This window comes from Nymphalis io, chromosome 23 (genome assembly GCF_905147045.1).
Source record: "Nymphalis io chromosome 23, ilAglIoxx1.1, whole genome shotgun sequence".
Classification (NCBI taxonomy): domain Eukaryota; kingdom Metazoa; phylum Arthropoda; class Insecta; order Lepidoptera; family Nymphalidae; genus Nymphalis; species Nymphalis io.
In genome coordinates, this window is record NC_065910.1 from 9,611,253 (window position 1) to 9,632,172 (window position 20,920).

At 32.4% G+C, this 20,920-nt stretch overlaps 1 protein-coding gene across 1 annotated transcript in view; it reads left to right on the forward strand.

Annotated features, from left to right (window-relative positions):
- LOC126777553 (insulin gene enhancer protein ISL-1) overlaps positions 1-20,348 on the forward strand; it is a 53,481-nt gene extending 33,133 nt beyond the window's left edge. The window contains exons 2-9 of the mRNA XM_050500611.1: positions 2,614-2,803; positions 10,439-10,569; positions 10,873-10,940; positions 11,305-11,407; positions 16,298-16,415; positions 17,256-17,418; positions 17,836-18,033; positions 18,813-20,348. Of these exons, the coding sequence (XP_050356568.1) occupies positions 2,614-2,803; positions 10,439-10,569; positions 10,873-10,940; positions 11,305-11,407; positions 16,298-16,415; positions 17,256-17,418; positions 17,836-18,033; positions 18,813-18,923 (1,082 nt within the window). The 3' untranslated portion in view covers positions 18,924-20,348. The remainder of the gene's footprint in view (positions 1-2,613; positions 2,804-10,438; positions 10,570-10,872; positions 10,941-11,304; positions 11,408-16,297; positions 16,416-17,255; positions 17,419-17,835; positions 18,034-18,812) is intronic.
- The last annotated feature ends 572 nt before the right edge of the window (positions 20,349-20,920 follow it).

The window sequence follows — 20,920 nt, forward strand, 5'->3', positions numbered from 1 at the left end:
CACCACAAGTCGGTTGTCAACATTTCACGGGTGAGTAATGAAGTGAGTTCTTACAGAATAGTATCGCTGAAATGTTTTTTTTGCCTACTTATATAATAAAAGTTTTCGACCGCGGTTTCGCCTGCGTGTGGAGAGAGAGGGGTTGTGTTAGTTAAAAGTCTATGTTCGTCCTTAGGGTTTAAGCGTGCTGGATACCAAATTTTATCAAAATCGGTTTACGGTACGGTCGTGAAAGCGTAACAGGGACAGAGTTACTTTCATGCTTAAAATATTAGTATAGATGGATATTAAAAAGATATTTCAAGAAAAAGACCGTTAACATTAAAATAATCCTTTCTCCATTTGTTTGCTTAAGCAATTATTCACATAAAACGTCCAGCCTGTCTGTGAGATCATAAATTTTTATACATCGCAATGCAAATATTACTTTTAATTTGATGAAATATTAATTAATTTTCCCAATTAAAATCGCGGAAGCATTCACGATCATAAAACTGCTTTTAAAAACTTAAAACAATCCATCAAAGTGTAATAAAGTGCAATTAATTATACCATTATTATTAATGTTCAAAATAAACAGTAATTTTAAAGTGTATTTTTCTCAGAAACGTCGACTGAGAAACGAAATTAACTGTTTGTTATTTCAAAATTAACTTTTAAATAAATCATTATTAGTTTTATTGCTTTGAGAATTTGAACATTTTAAATTCTCAAAAACATTACCTAACATTTATTTACTCCTTTTATATACATATGTATCTTTTAAAGACTTCCACTTTGGTTTAGTGGCAAGTGGCACCAGATCCGGGCCGAGCTAGTAAAAAGTTATTGAGTTTTTCTATAACAAATTCTCAGTCATTTGCATGAAGTTTATAAGTAGGTATGTACTTATTGTTAACAATTGCGTGCCTCGGAAAGCACGTTAAGCGTCTTGCGTATGAAGTCTTTCCGCTCGTTTCCGATTTACCAATTATGATAGAGAAGAAATATATAGTGCAAATGTGTCTGCATATTAGGCCCGAAATGACCCAGTGGTTAGAACGCGTGAATCTTAACCGATTATCGCGAGTTCAAACCCAGGCAATTTCATCTCGTACTCAGCGGTAAAGGAAAGACATCGTGAGAAAACCTGTTCCTGTCTTGTCCTTTCTGACCCGTGGATACCCACCAACCCGCATTGGACCAGCGTGGTGGAATGAACTCCAAGCCTTCTCCTCAAAGGGAAAGGGAGCTTAAGCCTAAATGGAAAAAACACTTAATAAAATATGAGTAATTTTATAGTATTACAGAAAATTGAAATGACATAGCACCTCGCAAAAAAAACTCATGAATATAATTGTAATTAAATTGGGTAGGTATGTCTTTTTTGTTACCTGTGAGTTACAGCCAAAATTAAAATACCTATATTTTTTTTTTATAGAATAGGAAGGTGGACGAGCATATGGGCCACCTGATGGTAAGTGGTCACCAAACGCCATTAGACATTGGCATTGTAAGAAATGTCAACCATCGCTTATAACCAATGCGCCACCAACCTTGGGAACTAAGATTTTATGTCCCTTGTGCCTGTAATTACACTGGCTCACTCACCCTTCAAACCGGAACACAACAATATCAAGTATTGCTGTTTTGCGGTAGAATATCTGATGAGTGGGTGGTACCTACCCAGACGAGCTTGCACAAAAATTTTACTCTATCGAATTAATCATATAATTTTTTAATTCCAATAACTCATTGACATATATATTGGATGAATATTTTGCCCATAATTAGCAAATACACACGCTCCAAATAAACTAAAAAAAAAACAAAATGTCACCACGATAATCAACAAACAACTACAAAAAATTATCTAGACTAGCATCTTAATGATATTAATAACGACAGATTGTTTATAAATATAATATCTGCTTTCTTAAAACTGTTAATATTTACTCGAATTTAAAGATAAAACGCTCACTGATGACATAGACAACGTATAACATGGAATTATGAATAAGTTATCTGTGCCCGAATCAATATCTGATGGGCGTGGTCTGTTCGAACCACACCCACTAATGTCTCCATCGTTTCGTCTCTTTCCCGCGTTTAAAAATTTAAACGTCGTGTTTGCGCTAGCCTTTATGTATCGCCAAAGTAATTAGTTAATGCCGACCGTTATATTCCTCTTGTGTTTAGAAAAATAAAATTATTTAATCTAAGCTATAACTGGCTATAGCGATATCGAAACGCAGGTGGTATCGATGTTTTTTATATTTATATATATGCTTATCTTTTATATTAATCTATTTTGACCTTTTTTATATGTTATAGTGTCATATAGCAGAATATAGTAGTCCTGATAATCCAGAATCCAGTTATATGTAATTAGTAGGTATAGTTCGGACAGGATTATCAAAGTTTCCTTGAGATTTGTTGACCTGGAGAGGACAGTAGGAGACACCTATGTTCAGCTGGATCTTTAAAGGCTGTACATAACTTTTATTCGAAACTCTACCGAAGGTCCCATAGATCAATCACGCAAAAGGAAAAAATGTCCAAGAATTATCTTGTCAGAAATTAAGAGATTTCAAGTTTAACAAACACTTAATCATTTATCTTTGCTCTTTACAGAGAAACTCCGCCTATCCCTCTGTGTGGGATGCGGCGGTCAAATCCACGACCAGTACATACTACGTGTGGCGCCAGATTTGGAATGGCACGCCGCGTGCCTCAAGTGTCAGGAATGCCGGCAGTTCCTAGACGAATCCTGCACGTGTTTCGTGCGAGACGGAAAGACGTATTGCAAACGAGATTACACTAGGTAAGTGGACTTGTAATATTGTGACTGATTGGCTTTTGTCCCCATCTTTGTACCAATGTAGCACCAACGTGGTACCAACCATTCATAAAAGGTTTGAAAAGCGTGTGAGCCAATATTATAAAGAGATTATGGAATCATCTTAGATCTCAAGAAAGGTGGAACATTGACAATGTAAGGAATATCTTATACAATGCCAATGTCAACGGTTAGGGGGTGAATACAAATGGGTACATTGGGGACGTCCACTTGTACCTACTGCTGCCTTGTCGGTTCTTCTCGATATAATCTTCATTCGAACCGTTATCAATATGTTTAATATAATCTTGTAACAGGGATCCAAAAGTTCTTATATCAGTACTCGAATTAAGATTATTTTTAGATGTTACAGAACTAGGTCACTTGTGTTCAGTAATCGACGGGTAACTTTTAGACACACGGCTTTCAAGCAGCTGGTACAAGACTTGGCATCAGACGACATTGAAAAACTTACAGCAAACTAGATTAAGTGTTAGATTTTTTTTTATAGAATAGGAAGGCGGACGAGCATATGGGCCACCTGATGGTAAGAGGTCACCAACGCCCTTAGACATTGGCATTCTAAGAAATGTCAACCATCGCTTACATAGCCAATGCGCCACCGACCTTGGGAACTAAGATTTTATGTTCCTTGTGCCTGTAATTACACTGGCTCACACACCCTTCAAACCGGAACACAACAATATCAAGTGCTGCTGTTTTGCGGTAGAATATCTGATGAGTGAGTGGTACTTACCCAGACGAGCTTGCACGAAGCCCTACCACAAGTGAAATTTAATTATAAGAAAGCTACTCAAAATTATTGCAACAGTATATTGTATTCAGTCGTTATATAAAACACGCACTATCAAACTAGATAAAACACTTCGGTGCTTATATAAAATATTTTTCTTGAAGTGTATCGAAAGCTTCAACCTTTAATTTACGTCAATTAGTAATTAGTAAGAAGATATGTTAAATCTCTTATCTCCGTTTGATGCGCTGTGATGCTAAATTTAAAAACTTCTATCTTGAAGATAATTTTAATTTCTATGATAATTACGATTACATGGCATATTGAGGAAAGAATTTCATTTAAACGGTCAATTAACTGAAATGTTCATAAAACATACAATTACTTCATTAATATTAATTACATCGCTCTTTTTATTTATATAATTATTATTCAATGTCTTTATAAATTGCAACCAACAACAGTCACATCGACTATCCTACTTAAAACATCTGTCTACATAAAATACACGTACAATATAAGTTTGCCGCTCAGAAATAAATCAAGTTGAGTTGTTATAAAAACAGTTTTTGGGCTTGAGATGAGAAAACGTAATGGTATAAGGTTTGTTGATATTTTTCACGATTACACACGCGTTATTAATGGCTCTCCGAAAGCTTAATTCAGGTTAATCAAGTATAAATACTACGCGTATCGCAAATTGATACATTTTAAGAGAACTTATGTAATATTAGTCAAGTTATATATAAATTTGTTTGTAGATGTTTCGTACTCACAAACCAACTAAAAGACTATAACGTTTACTTTATAATTCTATTTATAACTCTGCTTACATCTCAAAAGATGGCCTCTATATTTAGTCTTTGGTACAGAATAAGCCCTAAACTCATTTAAAAAAAAATATCCATAACATGTCAATCATAATTCATCACGGCGCCACTTTTTAAACACAGACAAAATCTAAAGATGAATTCACTAAAATAACTTGGCTGTTTACCTTTTCACCCTTCTATCTCGCGGCTAAAATATAGAATTACACATCAGCAAACAAAACTATACACGATTTTGTTCTTGCTAACCACGTAATCTTTTTTCTTTAGGTAATAAAGAATAAATTCGTATGACAAACCTTGAAAAATTATTTAGATGAAACACGAATTGTCTTTGCCGCTTTGAACGGTGACGTGCCGAGAAAAACAAACCGGCATTATGTATTTTGGCGCCAAAACAAACGTCAGTTTGACAGCACGGCGGGCGGCGGGAACCCGATATGTCTATGGTTCGTTTCCGTTCGCCGGAAGATCGATTACTTTTTTCAGCCTAATGCATTATTTGTTTTTATATTTCTGTGTTAATTTACGTGTTTTCCCATGGGTCGATCGTTATAGGTGTGATTATTTAAATTGAGTATTATCTATGATCATATTTGATATCAGTTGGTACATACATGATTGTTGATTGAACATTTATTTAAACAACTTGGACTTAAATAAATTTAAATAAATTGGACTTAAAAATATGGCCGAGATGGCATAGTGGTAAGAACGCGTGAATTTTAACCGATGATCGTGAGTTTAAACCCGGGCAAGCGTCACTAAATATTCATGTACTTAATTTGTGTTTATAATTCATCTCGTGCTTGACGGTAAAGGAAAACCTCGTGAGGAAACCTGCATGTGTCTAGTTTCACTGAAATTCTGCTGTGTATGTATTCTACCAACCCGCATTGAAGCAGCGTGGCGGAATAAGCTCATACCTTCTCGAAAAGGGAGAGGAGGCCTTAGCCCAGCAGTGCGACATTCACAGGACGTTACTGGTCTTGAAAATAGATACCACCTATACATACTTACCAGTTTGTATTATATCTATGTTATTGCAAAAAGCTTTACTTTTTAAAACAGCTTCTTTAATAAAAACTTTTTTTTTAGTAAGTATACATACAGATTCTTTGCTATGAAAATTTGATACTAAAAAAAACAATGCAGTCGATATGAAAAGTAAAAATAAATAGAAAGAAATTTAACAAAACGGACATGTATGTTTACATATAAAATTTCAAACTAAACATCCTTACAGTATATCTATTAATATTTTTAATTAAATAACTCCGGAAACACACAGAGGAAGGACATATCAATTAAAGACTCTAATTAAAGTAAGTTTATTTTAGATAATATCTATATTTTATAAACAAAAAAATGAATATTATATATAATTGGACTTCAGACTTTAACCTAATCTGTATTCTAAAAACTTTGGAATCATACATTTTTTAAATAATACTGTGTTCAAGACAAAATCGTAATTTTTCGTTTTATTCGTTGCTTCTATGAACAATGACGTTTTGTAAGCAAAGTTACTACTTAGCTTAAACTCAAAATAAGCTTGTTTGTAATTTTAGCAAAGACCTATGCAGAAGCGAAATTTTTTTTTATTAAGTAATCTTAAAAAAATATTTTTGACAATCATATTTTTATACATTGAAAACTATATAAATTGCCTAATACGGACCTTATATGGCTGTCGAGTCCTGGGTTTGTAAACCATGTAACCGAAAAGTATTTTCTATCTAGAATATCTCCATAGCAGCCCGTAGTCTTTACACTATGGTGCCTCGGAAAGCACGTAAAGCCTGCATGAACTTTATCCGGTCGTGTCGGATTGCAATCCCACAAGCTTATGAGACTGGGGCTAGCAAGTGTGTGTTTTAGCACATACCTTTTCATTAAATATATTTAAATCTATCCGTGATCTATCAATCAATATATGATATGAATCAAGATTAAATCAGTATATAAAAAAACGGTTTGACGAGCCAGTTGGCGTGGTTGGTGGATGCTTGCCTTTCATGCCGAAGATTGTGGGTTCGAATCCCACCCAGAACAGATATTTGTGTGCATGAACATGTCTGTTTGTCCTAAGTCTGGATGTAATTATCTATATAAGTATGTATTTACAAAAGAAAAGTATTATATCAGTTGTCTGGTTTCCATAGTACAAGCTCTGTACAAGCTTAATTTGGGATCAGATGGCCGTGTGTGAAAAATGTCCCAGGATATTATTATTATATAAAAGAGTTATTCTTCAGTATTTTCATAATGTTTTTCAAAACATTGCCAAGAGATGAAATCGAATCGTAGGTAACACAGCCCTAAATCTGGACGACCTCACGCCCCGCAATTAGCGAAAGACGAAACCGCACGCGCGTCTCGCGTTACTGTGTACAAACAACGTTTGAAACGAACGAACACATATATACGTAACTATACAGTTAATAACTTCTATGCTTAAACAACTTGACGAAAACAACAAGGAAATACTTACACTGCATTCCTAATAATGATTTTTAAATTAAATACTTTGTCTATAACTTATCTGTTACGCTTTCACGGCTAAACCACTGAACTGATTTTGATGCAATTTTTATGAAGCAAGCTTATCGCAGAGGGAACATAGGCTACTTTCTTATACTTAACAGCTGTCAAAAGACGCGGACGAAAACTGCTTATATTTAGGGTGATATTGGTATAAAATACGGCCAAGTAAAATAGGCAATATCATTCGCATTACGTTTGACACCTCATGTGTGGTCGTTGTTTTCACAGCTGCCTGTCAATCACTCCAACGAAGAACAGATGTTGAAATCTCTAGATGGCGCTCGCGAATTCATCGTAAAATGAAATGTGAAAACTAAACTACGGATTTAACTTTTTGTTCTTCAGCTACGTTATTATATAAGCGATTATATAAGTTTGTTTTTTGTGCAAAGTTGTTATTATTATTTAGTATTTTATGGCGAGATATAATAATTTATTTTGAAACTTAGACACCGCCCTTAGGTAACAAGAAGTTTAAACCACTCCATATTATACCGTTATTGCGGCACCAAATCTAATGTCATATCCCTTGTGCCAGTAATTGAACTGGCTCACTCGCTGACATTCTTCGGTTTATTTATGGGAGAAGGGTGTATTATCCAGATGTTTCTGCACAAGCCAACGGTAAAATGATGGACGGAAATTAAAGTGACTTCCCACGATCCGTGATAATACGGACGGACGCAGATCATCCCGCACCGACGCACCGAAGCTTCGTGGAAAGGGTAGTTTCTACGTGTGTATATAGACGTCTTTTGCAAATTTAAATTCACTAAGAATAAATTATGCGTTGACAGACAGATAGGTCGTGGCATTTTTGTATATTATTGGTTCAGATTCACGATATTATTGGTTCTTAGGGAAGATTTCTAATAGATACAAGGTGTCTGCACTGGTTTTATTTACCGGTTTTGTTCCCTAACATTTTAAGCCCTTTACTTTCCCTTAGGGATTGGATACTTAGCGATTCTCACCCCTGTAAAAAAAACCCCTTAAAGATGTATCTAAAGAATAATATTCTGGTTACATTTAATGTTATTTACAATATACTTTTTAAGGTATATAATCCTAAAAAGCCCTTATTGATCTATTCTTTGAGAACAAAATATATTTGTTCATTATTATCAAAGATTTATTTTGATACACTATATTAATACTTATTACATTTAATTATAGTAATTATTGTGTTCAATATCGCTTGAAAAACTAGTCTTTTACATTTTAATTTGGAATTTTCTAAATATCGAGTAAATTATTAACTAACTAGGCGCTCCGCATCCTTTCACTCGGCTTAAACATTACTGCTCTATCCATGTGTGTCGTAACATGATTTTATATAGTCTATAATTTTTTAATAAATGAACTATCTAACGCAAAGTGATTTATTAAAATCAGATTAACAGATCCTGATATTAGTGCGTACAAACAAACAAACTCTTTATCTAAAATTATTACTATTATGTATTGGATAAATTTATACGGATTTACAAAACAAAATTAAAAAAAAAAGTCATATCGTGCTAGAAAAAAAAACCATCATATAAAAAACAAATTAAAACCTCCTTAGATTAAAAAAAAAAAACAAAAAATAACAAAATAAATAACCTGTTCACGGTACGGTTATCTGTAACGCGAAAATCGTAAAACCCTAACCGTAAACTTATTTCTAGGGGTATTGACCGGCACTTAGTAAAGGCACCCTCGCAATTTCGCTAAAAGCATCGCATATACCGCTTTATATGTAGCTCTATAGGATTCTATGGATACAAGTACATGGCTCGCGTAGTGTATACATTTCATTGTGTTGATTAGAAGTATTTAAATAAGATTGATGTTTTTTTTTTAATCAATTCATTCTTCCATGGGTAATGTTTTTTAATAAAATTCCTCAAATATTATTAGCTTTCTGAATTAACAATTTTAAATCATTTGATGGAAACTATAATTAACAAGGCGTATTATTCAATGAAAGATTGATAATAATTAAATTGTTTTTAATATTCTATGTAACTTGATTGTCGAGAAAGAGTAACTACTGAGTTTCTTACCGGTTTTTCTCGATAGAATCTACATTCCGAACCGGTGGTAGATTTAATTTAATTTAATCATGTAAAAAATACGATTCAAGAATGCAAGAGCCTATTTGAATTAAGTATATTCTGATTTCGTTTAAATAACATTAAACTATAACATTAAACCTAAAACTCTCCGTGTCTGTTTCTCTGTCAGAATGCGATAAATTAAAAAAAAAATACCGAATGGATTTTCATATACTTTTTAGTTTTTAGTTCGTTTATTTTATTATGTTTATTTATTAGAAAGTTTAGGTGTACAAACCATTAAGGTTTTATGAAACGTTTGAAATATTACGATTATTGTTGAAGATGTCGGAAAAAATCATACCCACTCCACTGGGAGCTTTACTTGCGCGCGCCGCTTAAACCAATAGAAATATGTATTTACTATATAAACGTTTTGTATATACCCTTCTATCCCTGTGAAGCCGGGCCGGATACCTCTTTATATATAATGAAATTCAAATACAAAGCTGAATTTGGGTAAGGTTATATGTAATATTTTTGAGTAACGAAACTGATACATAAGCGCTTAACTTATGTATCGCGTACTGTGTATTATCTATTTCTTATTAGATATATTATAACAGGCAACACAATTTTAATTTTTAAGAACCCACCGAAAATTGATGATTTTCTAGACAAGCTTATAATTATATATATATATATATATATATATATATATATATATATATATATATATATATATAGGTATATAAAGGATGCGATCGTTGTATTTCGTCACTGAACACACCACCAGATGTGGTTAAGACAAGATACTTAAATGTTTTACAAATCAGTCATACCACATGATGTTAATGTCTAAAGATATTGTTAATGTCAAAATTCGTTTATATATTTTGTTGTTACAATTAAAGATTTTTTTGTTTTTCGTCAATTAGAGATATTTTTATTTGAATGTTAAGTTAGCCTATAATTGGTATATATTTTGTAAACTATTTTTTAATAAGCGATAAGAAAATGTATTTTTTAACATATAACGTTGGCTTCCAAAATAATAAAATAAATTAAAATAATGGCACGCAAAAAACTCACAGGTGAACTAAGACAGTTCTTCCGTTAAAAGTTCTATAAGGCCCAGGCGACAAATCGGTTGAAATAGTTAAATAGTCTGCGGGACTACATGGCTCTACTGCGAATATATATATATATATATATATATATATATATATATATATATATATATATATATATATATATATATATATATATATATATTAAACCTTGAACAGATCAAACCAGTTCCAATGAACATGAAAAGTGAAGCCTGCTCTACAATAAGCCCACCTTCGTGTATGATCTATAGTCTATTCCAATGGCTTCACATTTTATTGAAAAATCTCTTTTATATAATGTACCAACTTTATTGAATTGTATATAAATTTGTCAACAGGTTATTCGGTACGAAATGTGACAAGTGCGGCGCTTCATTTAGTAAAAACGACTTCGTGATGCGAGCGAAGACGAAGATATATCACATCGACTGTTTCAGATGCTGCGCGTGCGCAAGACAATTAATACCAGGTAATCATTCTTCTATTTATAGATGAGACGAGATGAGTCACGATATCACTTTATGGTACTTATACTGTCTCATTCATTATATATATTATATATAAGGCTATTATAAATGTTGTTTTTGTTATCAGTAACACGGATAATGAGGGATAACTCGCTATCGTAATAACATTTGTGCGATAATCGCTTTGATTGAACTGATTTAACGAGCGGAAAAATCGATTATATACACGTACAACTGTAGGTATATAGTTTTGCGTAATTAAAATCATATAATTAAGTTACAATTTGTAATGTTTTTTGTTGCAGGCGATGAGTTCGCGTTACGAGAAGGTGGTGCTTTATACTGTAGAGAAGATCATGATGTTTTAGAAAAAGTATGTATAGCTAATAATACGGCAGCCAATCTCAAAGGAGATCAGCCAACTGTGCAGGAGATATTATAGTGTACAAGTGTGTGTCATAATCCGGTGGAATGGCAATCCGACATCACCGGAAAGAGTTCAGGCGCAGGACCAACGGCTTTTCGTGCTTTCCGAGACACGGGAGAGTACACACTTCCTATTTCCAGACTCCGGGCTGCTACTAAGGATTTTCTGAAAGAAAACTCCAAAAACTATTATTAAATACTATTAATAAAAAATATTATATATAAAATTGAGGTCACACAAAGCTGCCGATAAAACATACTCGACTCTTTGTAATTTCAACATAAACTATATTATTATAATATTCCAACAGAGCGCAAACACGAGCAGCAACAGCGGTAACGCGGAAAGCAACAACAACACAACACTTAGCAACAATAATTCACACCATCCCCACGAGCTGGGCTCTATGTCAGGTAAGTCTAAGATTCTTGGGGTTTATTTACTTACAAGTACATGAAATTCACGCTTGTCACGTCAATAGTCAAAATTTAAAGCGAGTGAAACTGCTAAGCGCAGCTACATATTGAAAATATTATGTGTAGGTAATAAAACTTTCCCCGAAACTTGCTGCATCTTCTGGTATAAGTTTTATGTATAATTGGTTCAGTAGTTTTTCAGTTAGGTGTTATAAAAAAAGTCTTCACATTTATTATTCTCCAGTTTACACTTTATTGCACGACACAAAATTTATGTAGATATATTGTAAAAAAAATGGTTTAAATGCGAATAACATTCTCTATCATTTACCTTAAAGACCATTTACCATTTACCGTAACAGGACATTTGTATGAGTAGGTACGTGCGCAAAAGAGGAATAATTTAACAGAAATACAATTCACTTATATAGAAATATAAATACACACACACAAGAGTTTTACAGTTTTTTTAATCTATTGTCTTTTACTTAGGTCCTAATATTATTATTGTATGTGACGATGTCTGTGCTATGTTTTCTCACACACGAACGAAGCCGCGGGCGGAAACTTCTATAGAAAAATAGCTCTCGTTGGTCTGATGGCATATTTTGAATAACATTCCGAAGTTGGGAAATAGTCAATGTTAACACTTCTGTGCCTCGCAAAACACGTACATAATACATATATATATACGGATATGTATACTCTCGAACTCTCTCCGGTCGTTAATTGGGCAAATAAATACATTATAATTACATACTTACTTATGTTTGTTATAAATTGTAGACGTATAATGGTTTTTATACCTTCAAGCAACTGTATCGTCTAACTCTAAATTACAACTATATAGTTTACGAAATATGTATGTAGTAGTTAACTACTTTACATTACCATTATAAAGTAGCATGCTACTTACTGGTAGTAGGGCTTTGTGCAAGCTCCTCTGGATAGGTACCACCCACTCATCAGATATTCTACCGCAAAACAGCAGTACTTGCTATTTTTGTGTTCCGGTTTGAAGGGTGAGTTGGCTAGTGTAACTACAGTTATAGTGTAACTTAGTTTCCAAGGTTGATGGCACATTAGCGTTTTAAGTAATGTACATATGTTATAAATATATATATATAATTTTTAACCAGAGATATATAATTGTATGACAGTTACACCCATCTACCTAGAATCTGTATATCAATATAAAATCACTCGGATGTTGTTGCTATTATCAGCAACAAGCATAATGAGGGATAACTCGCTATCGTAATAACATTGATGTGATAATCGCTTTGATTGAACTGATTTAACGTACAGCGAGCGGAAAAATATATTGTATATGTTTTTATTTATTTATATAATAAGAAAATAATACTAAACTTATACAAATTAACATAGACACGTTTTTCAACGTGAAAAATTAATGGAAAGCTACATTCGGTATGAAAATCAGTAATTAATATAAACCTACCATTCAATGTATATTATGCTTTACAAAATTCAACGAATACTAACTTATAAATCCACACTTTTATATAAATAATCATATATAATAATAATTATATGCCTTGCATATTAATATTTTTGTACCCATAACATTTACTACTTGGTCCATGAAAGTTTTTTTTTTTGTAAGTTGGTAGTTGATCGAGGTAGAACTTTTTGTTGTCACGGTAGCATGCGAAAGCGATCCCGTGGCGATCCGCGTTAAGACGGAAAGGGTACCGCTGGTTTTTTAGTGGGTATTCCGATGTTCAGGGCGCACTCGGCGCCTTGGACACCGGCGAGCCCCACATCCCCACCCAATGTTCCCGTCGGGGAAACGCGTAACCCCTTATCAGCGTTAAAAAAGTATACAAACGGTATAACTTTTTGTAGTAAAAAGTATTCGATCGAAATAAAATAAAAAATAGAAAAAAATTACATAAGATTCGTTAACATAATTTTAAAAACCCCTTATTCATAATTCGTGTTTTATATAACATATTTAATTTATCTGAATCTAAACAATAAAACACACAAATATTCTTCTCTCTTTCTAAAAGTCTCTTTCTTTGGTTGATATCTATTACTTGATTATAAACTAAGCAATAATATTATAGTAATAATCGAAGAGCCGAATCGAAAACCCTCCATTTTTCTGAAGTCGGTTAATACCATTAAATATTAAACATAGCTATTTATCAAAACATTTTCATATCAGTACCTGTTCTGTTCACTGTACGTTATCTCACTTTGATGTTAGCCGCCAAAGCCGCCGCCGCCTTTAATTCGCCGCGTGAAAATTCGAGTGTCTTTTATCTAGTAATTATATTGTGCGACCTAAATCTGACCTTCACTGCCCTATTAGGTACAGATACAAAAATATAGTTAATGATTTATATAACAGACCCTACCCGTTTGCTGCTTCATCGCTTTTCATTTTTATTTTGAATACCTAACCTAACCCTTATGTTTATTTGGGTAAGCATACGTTCGGTTTGGAGTCATTTAAATTTGAAGAAAAATACCACCTAGGCGTATTGTAATGTTCACAATTTAACCGTACTTTAACTCAAGTCGTAATATCGGTATTACAAATTTAATAATACATATTATATTTTATATATCAGCTCGCTATGCACACACACACTCTTCTCTTCCCGCCAATACCAATATATATTCTATTTTCCCGCGCTCCGCGATCTGTGTCATACGAGATGACAGATGATAGTTACACAGATAATATATATTCATATTATAAAATACTAATTAATACACTATTGTAGATGTGTACACTACAGGGACATATATCTCGTAGAAGGGATAAAAAATAGGGGATAAAAAATTTTTAGGCTCGAATTTTATTTGAAGCCAGTTTTGTTTTTAGACTGATAATCATTTAATCTTCACAGTGCATTTTCAAAGTATATATTAAAATCAATTTTAAAAACTGACGTTATTATAATTCCTTATAGTGAAATAAAATGTTTGACTCCAGTAAAACAGATAAAAACGAAAATTATATCTCTTCTAACCTTCGATAAGAATTCTTATTAGTGATCGAAATTTCTAACAAACACTGCACATTTTTAAAATTATGTAAAACATTTTTTGTATGAAAGAATACCCATATTAATCAAAATTTTCAGTTGTCTAACTCATTTAAATAAATGTATATTACATATATATATTACAATTTTTTTTGCAACTAATGTACAAAAACTTAACTTTGACGAACATAATTATCGTATTCACACTTTTGATTCATAATTACATTTGAATACTATCTCCCAGCACAATCCACAAGTAACCCTTTATGAATTTATAAACAGGCGTCATACGGAATGTCTAATTAAGGATGTCCAATTGTCCAGTGACATTAGCCTAGGTGTGAAGTAGGCTTAATATGAGATTAGTTACTCCCACGCCGAGTGGGGTTCAGCGTTTGTTTTATCCCAAAATATAGGGGATATTATTAAATTAAATATAATTTTGTTTTTTTGTTGTTTAATATTTTTTTCATGACTTCTTTGTATTCTATTAAATATCAGTTAAATATTTAAATTCAATAACAGGTATTAAATAATAGTAATGAAATTTAGATACTTTTAAAATATTTTTATAATTTATAAATGTAGCCAGTGTTATAATATATATATATATATATATATATATTATATTTTTATTAATTAATATATATATATATATATATATATATATATATATATATATATATATATATATATAAGTGTTATAATTTATAATACCTTTGGTGCAAATTTATTTTCGTTGCGAAAAGTGATTATTTATTTATTTTGGACAACCAACAGTAGGCATAGGCACTTAAATAGAGGTTTATCACATCATTCGTTAAAGCGTCACATTAAACATAGTCATTAAATAAAGTTTTTAGTTAAAAATTACAAGTCCATAAAAATACAAATACATTAACATCATTAAAATTATTAAGAATATTTTGAAATTATTATTAAATTTACGATTGAATATTTAATATTTGTATAAACTTGCATATTAATTTAGAGAAAAAAAAATGAGGACAAAAAAAAACCAAGAAACAATTTTAGAGAACAAAAAAACAAAAAAAAAAAAGGTCATAATTCCACATAAGTTAGTGAATAATAAGTCAAATTGGGTCGATTGAAAGATAGTTTAACGAGTGCAACTATTTAGGTAATTCAAAATGTTGCGTTTGAACTGAGACGGGCTATTATGGAAAATATCCAAATAAGCTACTTGTTTTGAAATGCTATTGTATAAATTTGATAAACGGGGTTTAAGTGATTTTTTTCCTAATTGCGTCCTGTATGTTCCTATGTGTAAAAGATTACCTTCTTTCTTGTATTGTTACGAGGTAAATTAAACGTCAATGTGGCCAATAATTCGGGAATACCATTATTATTATTTAACATATTGTATAAAAGTTATTATTATATTATTATTCAAATCTTATAAGCCTAGTGGGATTGTACTATATTGTTCATATCGTATACACGACGTCATCGAAATGTACAATATATTACCTACATATTATATGTCATTATATATCATTCATAGGTAATTCTTTAAAAAAAAAAAAAAATATGAATTATCATTGCAGATATCTAAAGGTGATCATTAATATCTTATATGGGTAGTTGATTAATATGAGAAAATACGATCATACATTAATCATACCGATATCTGATTTGCCTTTATGTTTTAAATTTTTTGCGATTGTCCGATGACAATCTCCTTGTAGGAACAGATAATCTATCGAATATGGTGATCTGAGAGTATATTACAACCTTTTTTGATAAACTTTTTTGCGTTGCTAAAATTTATTTAGAATAATTCTAAACACACTTGGGGTATTGTTAGTTGTTGGGGTATTATTAAGAATTAAAACTGTTTCAGATTCGGGCAGTGAGTCAGGTTCCCATAAGAGTGGTCGAGCGCGGCAAGGAGCTGCCGCCGACGGAAAACCAACTCGTGTACGCACCGTACTAAACGAAAAGCAGTTACACACGCTTAGGTAATTAACCTATTTTAAAACATTTTTTTATGTTATAAACATATGTCATTTAACCTTTCAAATAAACCGTTTTTTTAATTATAAAGTTTCATAGTATCCGTACTATACCAGCTCACGTGTTCCCCTCCTCTTACAACCCGGGTTCCTTCAAACGAGGCGTGAAGAGGCATCTTGCGGGCCGGCAAGGCGAAGGCGGCTAGTGCAGAACGCTTTTCCCGTCTGTACTGGCCGTCGTCGCGTTTGGACTCTACTACCACTTACCATCAGGTGGAGTAGAGTCATTTGCCCTCCCGGCGAATATAAAAAAAAAAAAACTATATCGAAATTTATGGACGAATTAACAACGAAAACGCTTAAATGATTTTCTATGTTTTAATTGAAAGAATTATTATTATAAAGAAGTAATTGCAAATCATAATAAAGTGTGTGTGTTTGTTAATTCGATACGCCGTTAAATATAATCGCTTAACGCTTCAAGATGTTTTATAATTATGTATAATTTTGTAATTGAAATTAATTATTCCGAAATATTAATAAAGCGATTCGATTTGTGTGCACAGTAGCAGCTTTAACGTTATTAAGCTTAGAGAACATTACTAGCTATAACAACTGATAATATCTTTTGGTTTTATTGGTACATTGAAAACTTAAATGTAACAATAAAATAACAAAATGTTAATGTAATAACTACTAAAATTGTTCTCACTAAAAACGGTTTGTTTTAACGTAAAATGGTCTGAGCTTATAAAATCGTATTATTTTTCGTGAAACTGTAATTTTCTTATGAAATATATTATATACTAAATTAAATAATTAAACGCAGTAACTCTTATTTCTCAGAACTTGTTACGCTGCGAATCCAAGACCCGATGCTTTAATGAAAGAACAACTGGTCGAGATGACTGGTCTCAGTCCGAGGGTCATCAGGGTCTGGTTCCAGAACAAACGGTGCAAAGATAAGAAGAAGACGATACAATTGAAAATGCAAATGCAACAAGAGAAGGTGATAATCTGAATAAATGATTACATTTTGAATATTTCTGTCATGTAATTGAAATTGGAATTTCACCTTTAAGGTTGCATAGAATATAATCTTTTTTTGAATAATTAATGGGAAGTTAAATATCAAATAGGCTGATGGCTAGTGATATACCCAAAGACAATGCTCTGAGAGATATATAGATATAATCCTTTCTATATATTATCTATGTACATTAGTATAGTTTGTAATAATTATGAGATTTAACATGTAGCTTCTCGAGCACATTTTGTTACATATTTCAATTTTGAATACTTTCATGATTCCTGATCGGAACTTAATTAAAATCCTTAAACCACTGAATATCACAGAGCAACTCGCAACGAAGTAGACACAAGTAATTGTCAACCCACAAGGTATGATATTAACGGTGCGGTACAGGAAGGCCGCCGCCTGGGCTACATGTCCATGGGTGTGCCGCTAGTGGCGGGGTCGCCGGTGCGGCACGAGGCGGGCTCGCTGGCGCTGGAGGTGACCGCGTACCAGCCGCCGTGGAAGGCGCTGTCCGACTTCGCGCTGCACGCCGACCTCGACCGCGCGCCGCAGCACAGCGCCGCCTTCCAGCAGCTCGTGAACCAGGTCCTCAGCTATACGACCCCAGTAAATGGGACACGGGCGACAGATCGATGCTGATGACCAACCTTGTATCACCAATGGTTATCTGTGCGAGAGTTTTAAAACGATGAGACATTTTTTGTGTTACTCTGGTCTTTACATAATACACTTTATAGTGTAGTGTTTATAACATAGCCGATCTCAGGTACCCACTGCTACAACAACGGCATGTCGTAATCTGGATGTCTTTATATCCAAGATATCCTGACATCTTTTTATTTGAAATTTGTCGCTTGTAGATTTAAGATGAGTTATTTCCGTTATTGAGGTAATTATTATCAATTTATAACAATTTAATTTTAAGTTACGGAAATACGTTTTGTTTTATCTTTTTGTAATTTTAAACGGATGTGAATAATATTATATTAAACAAGATATATAACTCATTTTAAATCCAAATAATGTAAAATAAAAAAGTGAAATTTAATTACGAGATTTTAAGTATTATCATTTATAGTAACAGCCTGTTAATGTCCCACTGCTCGGCTAAGGCCTCCTCTTCCTTTTTGAGCAGAACGTTTAGAGCTTATTCCACCACGCTGCTCTAATGCGGGTTGGTAGAATACACATGTGACATAATTTCTCACGATGTTTTGCTTCACCATCAAGCACGAGATGAATTATAATCACAAATTAAGAACATGAAACCCACGATCATCAATTAAGATTCACGCGTTCTAACAACTAGGCCATCTCGGCTTTTATCATTTATCTTAATTAAAAAAACAATTATATGTTTCCAGATGCACGGTTACGACATACCTTCACTCCCGCCTCCACGGCCTGCTCACGGCGGGGAAGACAACTACGTCACTTACCTGGAAAGTGACGACAGCCTACCCCCATCTCCCTAGTGCCGTCTCACCTAACCCCCTTCTATAGGGGGAGGCATATAAAGACATTTATCGGTTGGAAACAAAGCCAATATGCAGCCTAGAGCGATAGCCTGCCGCGAACGATATAGTGCTATCTCATGTAAGATTCACGAGTAGAGAGGGATAGGTATAGACTTTTCTTACTATCAAAATAAATTAGCAACAATCCTCGACATATTATAAAATATATAAAAATATAAAAACGTGATATGTGATTTAATTAAATCCTTCGATATCGCCTTACGTTAAACTTATAAGTATTTCTGAAGTACTTCATTATCAAGTATTATTGAAAAGCCTGAAAGATTTTTTTTTTTATATTTAAGTAATGACGTCACAATTTTAATAAAATCAATCTTTTGAAAAGTAAAAACCGTAAAAATGTCGGTGATATATAATATACACACATCTCGCCTGTGTTACCTTACTCGTAAATAAGGGTTTTTGCTATTTAAAAACTGAGTTTAAAATTGTGATGATACATGGGTCAGTGCAAAGTATTGTAATATATAGCATAAGTGGACTTGCCAGGTTTGTTCTGTATTATTGATAATAGTACGAAAGCAAAACATCACTGTCATATTTTCTTGTCGAAATCTTAATTTGTATGAAAAAATGTGGTTACAAAATAAGATTTTCACTTTTATCATTGTAAACGATTTGTTTACAAATTTTAATCGGTTGATGTGTAAACGTCTTAGCGCTCAATACACGGTAGGGGCTAACTGAGACTTCCAGCGTCAGATGACGTCAGCGTAAGATTTGTTATTTACACATCAATTCACGTGAGTACCTTGGCACTCGCACTATTATTTTTTTTAAAGTTATATTTTCATGCTTATAAATCGTACTTAAACCATATTTTACTTAGCATTATTTACTGTTAACAATTATGTGATGTTTACCATTAGTTTTATAATAACTTAAATGTACTTATTTACTTATTATTTAATATCAACTTTTATTCACTGCGAAGATCTGTATTATTGTATATACATTTGTATTTGTGTATTTGTAAATAAAGTGTATAAACTTAGACATAATATACATTTACCTGCGAACTATTGAATAAGCGTATTTTAAATAGAATAAGACTTAATGCTAATGCACGAACCAAAACCCTTTAAAATATTCTTATTACAATAAAAAAATTAGAAAAAAAAAAAACATTATAATTCAAAAAAAGTTTTTAATTTTTTTTCAACGATACAATAATACCTAATGAGATTGACGTAATTGTAAAATATTGTGACTTATTTTAATAATGAAATAATCATTTTTTTATACTTTCGTAAACATTAAAGGGTGGTGTTATACTAATCTTTGATAGAGATTACCGGACGTTTAATTTATTCTGTAGTTAAAACTATACACTTCTTAGATTGTGAGCATAATATTAATAAAACATTGAGTACCTAAATATATTATGGCTATTATTGCTTACCCTGCTCCAGCCCTTCTAAGTTTTATAATATTTTTCTTAATATTTAAAGCGAAAACTATCACAATCAATGATGATCGGGTGAAAATCGGGAGGGACTATTTTAAATTTGACTAAAATAATAAAAAAGGAAAAAAAGTTGACATTAATTATCCAATAAAATTGAAATCACAATATTTATAAATAAAATTTATTCGTCAAAATTAAATGATTAGTCATAGAATTTTAGTAAATATCATAAATATATAACCCTGTTTACCCTGTAAGTCATAATTTTTAATATTAAGATACTTTGCAAGAGTCGATTGGCTTTCATGATTTTAACCATGAATAAATTATTTTATTATTAAAATAATAAAAAAAGATATACTCTGTACATTGACTTATTGTTTTCTGGGAATAAAGCAATTACTACACAGAAAACATTATCATATTTATAATTTTCAAGTCAGTCCGTGAGTAAAACAAAATAAACATCCAGATTTGACTCCGATGGACTATTATGTCTGGGGGCATATGAAAAGCCTGGTTTATG